This window comes from Silene latifolia, chromosome 3, assembly GCF_048544455.1.
Source record: "Silene latifolia isolate original U9 population chromosome 3, ASM4854445v1, whole genome shotgun sequence".
Taxonomy (NCBI): domain Eukaryota; kingdom Viridiplantae; phylum Streptophyta; class Magnoliopsida; order Caryophyllales; family Caryophyllaceae; genus Silene; species Silene latifolia.
The window spans coordinates 94,267,659-94,277,360 of NC_133528.1; the positions used below are offsets into that span (position 1 = coordinate 94,267,659).

The following is a 9,702-nucleotide window of genomic DNA, read 5'->3' on the forward strand; positions in this document are numbered from 1 at the left end:
GGTTTCTGATTGCCTTTTTCCGCCGTTGGCCACCAACAACCACCCCACGTCGACCATTAGACCTCACGTCGCCGGTCAGGGGACGTTGTTGTGGGTTGTCCTACGATGTTTCGCTCTTAAGGAGGAGTTTTGCGGTATTTTGTCTTCTCAGGTGTGATTGTCGTCCCTTTTACAACCGTTAACAACCTGCGCCACCACCAAGTGACCATCAGACCTCAAGTCGCCGGTCATTTCAGTGGTTGTTGACGGCGCCGCATTTGGTTCCTTCCACCTGTGAGTTTTCCTTTTTCTTGCCGTTTTTTTTCCGTTGCTTTACAAGCTGTTAGGGCTTTGCTGCGGTGGTCCGTTCTCCTGCCTGTGTCCGGCCGCTGCCATCTTTGCCTCTGCCTTGTGGGTGTGGGTTCAGGTTGTAGTGGGGGTTGCGGTTTGCTTTATGTGGAGTCCGGGTTGTGTGGGTTGTTGAGCTACTTGTCTACTATTCGGTGTGGTTGGCCACTTGTCAACTATTCGGTGTGGTTGGCTGTTGGTGATCACGGCTGTTCAACGCCGCTGTGTGCGAGGAAGGGTGTTGGGTTTTTTGTCCTTTCATGCCTGAGCTAGTGCGGTACCATTGTCCTTTTTCGGGTCTTCATGCGTGTCGGGATGGTTTTGGTAAGGGCCTAACTAAGGCTGCATGGCAGAAACATTTACAGGACCGACATTGTCATGATGGTGTGTTGGACCATACGCGTTAGACTCTTACTGATATTTTGACTGTTTATTCCAATGCCGAGAGTTCTTTGAGACGGATGGGGCTCTGGTTGTGTGGGGTGTGTTTTAAAACCCGTACTACTCGAGCTAGATGTCGGCATAGTCGGGGTGATATTGTGATGCATCCGGAGTGTGTTGATGGCCTCTACACGTTTCATATTTATGATATTCCGAGACCTTTGGCTCCTTCTACTTCGGTTTCTTCTGATGATAGTGTTGAGCTTGTTCAGTGGTCTATATCTTCGCTTGATCGTTTATTGTCGTTAGGCCTTCGCACCGTGAAATCTACTCCTCCTAAGTGCCGTCTTGGGTTTGCTCGGGCTTTGAAAGGGGCCATGGATGATGTGGCTGATTCCCCTAGTGATCTCTCCCGCTGGGTTCGTTTGCTTGTTCTACCACTTTGTTTGCTTAAGACTTCGCTCCTCGGAGTAATCATGAGTGTCGGACTGCTATTCGGCGTCAGCATCAGGAGGAGAGTATTGCCAGGGCTATCCTTGCTTGGGAGTACCTGGGGGGGGGTTTGCAGTTGTTGCAGGAGTGTTTCGATGAGGGTCTTTCTTCATTTACTGTGGATGAGGATCTGGATTTGAGTGAGCTTAACCTCCGCCAATGTCGGCGGAAGATTTGTGATGGCCACTATCTTCTTTGCCTTTGTCCGGTGCTTTCTTCCTCTGGGGTCGCCCCCTACTCCGATGCCACTCTTGTGGCCTTGCGTGAGAAGCATCCTATCGCCCCACCTCCTTCATTGCCTCCTTTGTCTGGGGATCATCATCCTCTGGTTGCCTCTTCGACGGTGGTTTTGGATATGATTTGTAGCTTCCCACGCGGTACTTCTTGTGGGCGGGATGGTTTTCGTGCCCAGCACCTTATGGACTGTTTGAGTGGCGCTGATGTGGCTATCTCTAATTATTTGATCACTTCTATTATTAGGGTGATTAATCTTTTTCTTTAGGGTCGGTGTCCTCTTCCTCTGGGTGAGTACATTGCCAGCGCCCCTCTCACGCCACTCGTTAAACCGGGTGGGGGGGGGGGTTCGTCCTATTGCTGTTGGCACGGTCTGGAGATGGCTTGTCTCTAAGGTTGGTGCTTTTATGGTTGGTCCTTCTTTATCTTCTTTTTTTGATGGACTTCAGTTTGGGGTGGGTGTGTCCGGTGGAGGAGAGGCTATCTTGCATGCCTTGAACCGGCTCATTGAGGCTCGGGGTGCTGAGGTGGCGCTTTCTATGTTGCTGGTTGATTTCAAAAATGCGTTCAACCTTGCTTCAGGAGGTCCGCCGTCGTTGCCCGGTTCTTTCCCGTTGGGTGGAGTTTTGTTAGTCCAGCCATGCGCGTCTTTTTTATGGGGAGCACTGCTTGTGGTCTTGTCAGGGTGTTCAGCAGGGTGATCCGTTGGGCCCTTTGCTTTTCGCTTTGGTTTTTCATCCCTTAGTATGCAAGATCCGGGACACTTTTGACCTCACTATGCAGGCGTGGTACTTAGATGATGGCACCATTGTGGGTGATACTTTGGAGGTGGGGAAGGTCTTGGATTTGATTATGGTGGATGGCCCTCGTTTTGGACTGCATCTTAATGTCTCCAAGACAGAGGTCTTTTAGCCTGTTGAGGATCCTCAGAGTCGGCTTCCTGGGGTTTTCCCCCCTTCTATTTCTCGGCCATTGCGTGGTGTTACATTTTTGGGTGGACCTGTCAATACTTGTCCTGGTTCTGGCAGTGAGATTGTGGCGAAGAGAGTAACTAAGACCATTGAGTTAATGGACTTGGTTGCGAGGATTGAGGACCCGCAATGTGAGTTGTTTCTACTTCGAGCTTGTACTGGTATTTCTAAGCTCTATTTCTCACTTCGTACTTGCTCCCCTAGTGTTTTTGGGTCAGTCCATCTTCCTTTTGATGTCGCTCTTCGTTCCAGCTTGGAACGTACTGTCACCGCGTCTGGGCCGGGTTTTGGGGATTGGTAGTGGCGCCTTGCTACATTCCCTTTTCATCTTGGTGGTCTTGGTGTCTATGCGGCGGGAGATGTTTTATTTTATGGTTTTATTGCGTCCCGTTTGCAGTCTGCTGGTTTGCAGGCTAAGCTCCTCCGCCCTTCTGGTATTGTAGCTGCTGGCCCTGCTGTTGATGATGTCGCACGGGTGTTTACTGCGACTACAGGCTTTGGTATCTCAGGTAACCCTAGTGAAATTGCTGCCTCCAAACTTATGAAGAAATTGGCAGACATTTATTTCGCGACGGTTGCTGCTGCCTCAGAGTCTGTTTTCTCTCTAACACCACGCCAACTTGCTTTATGGCAGTCTCAGTATGGTTCTCACTCCTCTGATTGGTTACGTGCGGTTCCTATCTCGGGGTTGGGTCAGACCATGAACGGGAGGACTTACCGTAGTGTGCTTGGGTATCGTCTGGGTGTTTCGTTATTCACGGTATCTAGGCCTTGTCCAGCATGCTCTCGGGTTTTTGCTGAGGATGTTTTTGGGGACCACGGTTTTTCTTGTACTGGTACTGTGGGCGTTAAACATCGGCATAACCTCGTCCGGGACACTCTTTTCGACATCTGTTATAGATCTGGTATTACTGCGGGAAAGGAGGTTGATATCGGTTTGGTTGATGGGCATGGGGGCTCTCTTCGTCCTGCGGATTTGTTGCTTTATTCTTGGGACAAAGGGCGTGATGTGTGCGTTGACTTGACAGGGTCTTCTCCTTTGACTCAGACTGGGATGACGGATTTTGTGCCTGGTCGGGTTGTCGCTGATGCTGCTCAACGTAAGTGTGCTAAGTACGGGGATTTGTGCGCGGCAGCAGGTTATGGTTTCCTTCCTTTCTCTTTCTCTTCACTTGGGGAGCTGGGTTCGGATGTTGTTGCCTTGCTCAAGCGGATCCAAAAATTCTCGGTATCTCAGGATGCGGGGGCTCGGGTGGCCGCTTACATTTTTACTAGACTTAGCTTTGCTATTGCTAAGGGTGTGGGAACCCGGATTGTCTCTCGACTCCCCACCAATTTCATGTAAACTTTTATTTTTCTTTTAATGAAATCTGCGCGCATCCTTCCATAATAATAATAATAATAATAATAATAATAATAATAATAATAATAATAGTATGAACAACAATAACAATAGTAAGAACAACAATAACAATAACAATAATAACAATACTAATAACAATAGTAAGAACAACAACAACAACAACAACAACAACAACAACAACAACAACAACAACAACAACAACAACAACAACAACAACAACAACAACAACAACAACAACAACAACAACAACAACAACAACAACAACAACAACAACAACAACAACAACAACAACAACAACAACAACAACAACAACAACAACAACAACAACAACAACAACAACAACAACAACAACAACAACAACAACAACAACAACAACAACAACAACAACAACAACAACAACAACAACAACAACAACAACAACAACAACAACAACAACAACAACAACAACAACAACAACAACAACAACAACAACAACAACAACAACAACAACAACAATAACAATAATAATAATAATAATAATAATAATAATAATAATAATAATAATAATATACGATACATGTATATATATCCGTCTACTACCATCCTACTTCCTACTCTTATATAATCTACCCTACCCCTTATCCACTCACCTTATCCACTCATAAAATCACAACACAATCCTCACCCAACATTTTAGAAGAGAGAAAGGGAGATTTGTCCCTCCGCCTCGAGATCGTAAGGTAAGACCGTCTTATACTAGTGTATATATTATTTAATTAATACCGTTGACCCGCCTCGACCTTGGGCTGCCTTAGGATCGTCGTTGACCGCCCTAGAATCGTCGTTGACCACTCAAAAACTCGGTTTGACCGAGTAGATCTAAGAAGTTTAGTGTTGTTGTGCAACCGTCTTAAGACGAGTTTTTACACCTCTTACCGTGAGTGACCTAGGGTGGTAGTGGGGTGGTTGTGTCGTGGGTTGAGTTGGGGTTGTGGACTGTGGTGGTGGTCATGGGTGGTGGAATCGGTGGCCTTAGGTGGTCGGAAATGGGCTGTTTTGGGGAGTGTGTCATGTGGTGTGTTTTATTGTTGTTGTTGTTGTCGGCTGCTTGTTGTTGCTATCGTGGTTGTGGGATGGTGGTTGGGTCTACCATGGTCAGGAGAGGCTGAGGTGGTGGTTGGTGTTGGTCGTGGTAGTCGGTGGTGGCTGAAAGGGTAGGTTGTGCGGGTGTTGTGTTGGTGTTGTTGTGTCATGTGGTGGTTGTTGGTGCGGTTGTCGTGGCTGCTAGTGGATGTTGGGTGGCGTGTGGGTGCGGTGCCGCCAAGCCGTGACCACCGTGGTAGTGGTGGTGGCCCACGGTGGTGGTTGTTTTGGTGGTGGTTGGTAGGGATAGGTCGAGTGTTTTGGGTAGCTTAAGACGGGTTTTGTTTAATTGAATTCGTATTTAATTTAATTAGATTAGTTAGTAATTATATTTAATTATCGTATTTAGGTGCCGACTTTATAGAGGAGCACATTCGTATCTGGTTGCTTTATTGTTTAGCGGGATTGCTAAAAGTTAGGTTAATTCTACTCACTTTTAATATATTTGAATGGTAATGTGAGTCATGTTTTAGTAGTCAGTGCATTATAACATGTTGTCGTGAATTCATATGTTACGGGAAATGCATTATGACATGGTATTTATTAAGATGACTTGATGAGTCGGTAATTGGTATATTGTATGGTATCTTATATTTACTATATTTGTCATGTGTATAGGAGGATATGACGGTTGTGATTCTTCCGCTTGAGTCGCCTCTTGGAGCTTACCACTCCAAGAGGGATGTGCACATTAATGACTTGAGTTTGGAGGGACTCGTGTAGTTGAGACACGGCGTCTGGCAGGGGACCTGGTTGGCTTTCGGGCCCGGTACGTCTGGGCATGTCCCGGTACCTGTTTGTGTGGTGTTGTGACGTGGACGTGTCCCTAGCACCGGTGGTTGTGGGTACGTCTAGGCGTGTCCCGGTACCGGCGTTGTGGTTATTTGATAACATCTCATTCATATCATAATCATCTTGCATACTCACACACTTTGTATCATGTCTCACTTTATTTATTGAAACTGATGTGTTGTGTGTCTGTATAATTGGCGCCTATTTCCGAGGTGGCCTGTGTCGATCCATATGATATTTTTGATCATATGGGGAGCAGGTTGAGTACAGGTTTTGCTTGTTGACGTGATCGGGATTTGTGCCGCGCCTTGGACTCGGAGTCGAGTAGAGTAGCATAGATGACATAGATGGTAGTCAACTTGTAATTAGTATAGTTCACATTTATCATTTGTTTACATTTATGTAATCATTAAACTTGCTATTTATTTAAAGATTTTCATAATTATAATTCCAATTTCACTGTCTCGGGAAACCGAGACGGTAACATTTCCTAATTACCTTGGCCGGGTAAGAAGGGGATGTTACACTTACGCTGACCTTGTTTGCAAGGCTTATTACCTTCCTCTAACTCAATTATGTGCATACAAATGTAAGGACTGATTCCCTTAAGGTCATCCAAACTGTAACCCAAAACTTTCCTATTCTTTTTAAGAACAACCAACAAAGCAGAAAGTTGGTTATCATCAAGTTTAGCATTAACAATAACAGGATATTGCTCGGATTCATCTAAAAACACATATTTAAGGTGATAAGGGAGAGGTTTGAGCTCAGGTTTCTTTAACTTAGCAGCACAAGAGGTTTCCATTATAGCATTTAACGTCTCACCTTTCTCAACAGTGAACTCCCGGCCTTTTAAAGTAGCCTTCGTTGTCCTGTAGTCAACTTGTACATCCTCTACAAAATCATCAAGAGCCATCAAAGCCTCTAACGGGTCCCCAATCAAGGAACCCAACCAATAATCAAACATAGATTCATCTACGATGTCTATAGCATAGCATGTATCCTCTATCATAGGCTTAGCCAGCGTGCTAGCCAAACTAAAATTTATCTTATTATCCCCCACTTCCAGAGTCAAACGTCCGTGTTTGACATCTATAGTAGCCCCTACTGTATGCAAAAATGGCCTACCCAAAATTATAGGAATCTAAGTGTTGTCAGCCATATCCAACACAATAAAGTCAACAGGTATGAAGAATTTACATATCTTAACAGGGGCATCCTCTAAAACACCTAAAGAACATTTAGCTGTTCGGTCAACCATTTGTAGGGTCACATTGGTAACTTTAAGATGCCCTATATTCAGTTTTTCGCAAATCGAATAGGGCATGAAACTGACACTGGCATCCAAATCACATAAAGCTTTATCTATTACATGAGTGCCTATAGTACAAGGAATGGAAAAACTACCCGGATCCTTCAATTTGGGTGAAGACTTGCTTTGTAGGAGTGCACTACACTCTTCTGTAAAAGCAATGGTCTCTGCTTCATTAAAGCTCCTCTTATGAGTCAAAATATCTTTCATAAATTTAGCGTAGGAGGGTACCTACGTAATTAGTTCGGTGAAAGGTACAATTACCTGAAGATTTTTGACGACCTCCAAGAATTTACCGAACTGCTGCTCGACCTTTGTATTCTTTAAGCGTCCTGGAAATGGAACTTTGATAACAGTTGGCGGCTCGGCAGCTTTGCTCTTCCCTTTATCAGAATTAGATGCCTTATCAGCAGTAGAAGACGTCCCATCAGCAAAAGGTAATGGATCAGCAACTCCGTCAGTCACAAAAGTCGATCGACCACTTGTATCAGTCGATCGACCAACAGAACCAATCGATCCACTATCTTACCCAGTCGATCGACCATTTCCATTTTCGTCAGTGTGCACAGCTGCAGATTTAGTCGATCGATCATCAGTTTCTGTCGATCGACTTTTTTCAGGCGTGACAGCTGCTTCATTAGCGAACTTTTCTTCTGCATCCACATCTAACTCCTCAATTTTGACATTTTTAGTGACCTGAGGCATCTCTGGTCCATCATATGTAAGACCACTTTGAAGATGTATCTCATTAGCAGTGTCATGCGACTTCTCTAGCTGAGACGACAATGCACCTGGTTTTGTCTACTGGGATTCGATAATTGGGCAATTTGATTGTCCAACATCTTATTATGGGCCACCAATTGAGTAATTAGAGCCTCCTGCTTCTGTGAGGCTATATTATGTGTCCATTTTATATATGATTTTATCCCCCCCCCCTTCCCGTCAAAGTAGCAAGCACACGAGTTCACAAAGCTAAAAAGAACAAGGCATGCAAAAGGAATGGCATTTTGGAGAAAACCAAGTAAAAGAATCTCGAACGTGAAGAAATAGAGTTTGGGTTGATAAACAAATGAAGAAATAGAATTGGCCCAAAAAAAAGTCCAAGTAACAAGTTTTAGAGATGCTCTTTGGATGCTCTTAAGATGTGTTACTAAGCAATTAACCGGGTGAATTAAGATGGGAATAATGGCTCACATTGGATCCCCTTAACAATTAATCAAGAATTAAAGAGAAAAACCGGAAAAGTCACGACCCCGATCGGGGTGGCCTGTCCCCGATCGGAGCACCCTTACCCTATGAATTTTACGTTATGCCCCTATTTTACTATAAATAGGGGCTTTTATCCGTCATTAGGGGATATCTCTTTTACCATCTTTCACACTCTATTATACTTTAGCAACACAAATTCTCTCTAGTTTTCATTAGTTTACATTTCGTCAAGCATTTCATTTATTAAACAATTCAAGTTAAGCATTTGGTACTAATTAATATAATATTTCCATTCAAGTTTATTTGGGTTTTATATTGTGTTCTCATTGCTCAATTTCCAAGTTCCTTGTTTCGGTAATTTCAATTCTAATTTATTTTGTTCTTGCATATTCTATTATTGTTGTTTTATACTTTACATTTTAGTTATTAGCATTTCATTTTAGTTTGTTATTTCATATTATTATTAAGTTCTTACCATCAGTAGTTCATCATTAGCATTCCTACTTATCAATTTCACTTATTTCATATGTTATCAATGAAGGAAAAGTAGATCTATATACTAACATACTCATATATGTTTTAATTTAATTTGTCATAAAATTAAATGGTGGAACTTATGCATGCAAACATTAAAACAATATAAAGAAGAAACCATCATCTTACATTGTGATTTTCGGATTTATGGGCACAAGTGAGTTCACCTACTCACTTGTTCTTGAGCTCTCCAAATGGAAGAACAAGGATTCAAGTATAGAATCCCTCCCAAAAGCATATACCCAAGGAAAACTCATAATAACCAATATTATTTAGATCTAGTAATAATATTAGTTTTACTATAAAATTGACACAAAATAAATTGTATTTTACTCTTGAAAATTTCGGTCAAGAGGTAGTGTTTTGTGTGTTTTATTTCTCTAGAAATCTCATAAGATGTAGAGAGCATATCAATTTTCTTACACTAGAAAAATTAGATAGGAGGAATGAATAATGATAATGTATGAGAAAAGCTCTTCTCTCTTTTCTTTGGAGTGGCCGAAAAATGCTTGGGTAGGTTGCCCAACACTTTTCATTTGTGCTCTTCACAAGAGACTAGGCATGCAAGCCTACTACCTAGTGTTATGATTGTGTTTTCATTTAAAAATAAACAACACAATATAAACTATGTACACACCCCTTATTTTCGGTTTTGGGCATAAAATGGAGAATCCATTTTATTTTTGTCATTTGTCAAATTTGTCACATGTAACATGTTACATGACATGTCACAATGTAATGTATTTTTAACATATTAAAAATCAACATACTCATAAAATATGTCATTTACAAAATCGACTAGTAATTCGTAATTACTTGTACCAAAAATGTTTCCAAATTATAAACTACAACATTCTTTATTTATAATAATTTATTCATTCCGTTTCAATTGTTTCTGTAAACAATAATTTCATCCAAGTAATAAAATAATTCGATTACTTAGACCGTGTCTTATTTAATCATAT

General features: G+C 42.4%; 1 protein-coding gene across 1 annotated transcript; it reads right to left on the bottom strand.

The window, feature by feature from the left end:
• Positions 1-6,826: 6,826 nt before the first annotated feature.
• Positions 6,827-7,699, bottom strand: LOC141649348 (uncharacterized). The gene is made up of 3 exons (XM_074458040.1): positions 7,562-7,699; positions 7,259-7,396; positions 6,827-7,180 (listed from the first exon to the last, which is right to left on the bottom strand). Exons 1-3 carry the CDS (start codon positions 7,697-7,699, stop codon positions 6,827-6,829), a joined length of 630 nt encoding a protein of 209 aa, XP_074314141.1.
• Positions 7,700-9,702: the final 2,003 nt, after the last annotated feature.

Bases quoted from the DNA above. Each gene is read 5' to 3' on its own strand.
- LOC141649348 (XM_074458040.1), bottom strand. From the start codon at position 7,699: ATGCCTCAGGTCACTAAAAATGTCAAAATTGAGGAGTTAGATGTGGAT. The intron at 7,397-7,561 runs GTGCACACTGAC...ACTGCTGATAAG, and splicing joins GATCGACTAAATCTGCAGCT to GCATCTAATTCTGATAAAGG. The intron at 7,181-7,258 runs GTAATTGTACCT...TTGACTCATAAG, and splicing joins AGGTCGTCAAAAATCTTCAG to AGGAGCTTTAATGAAGCAGA.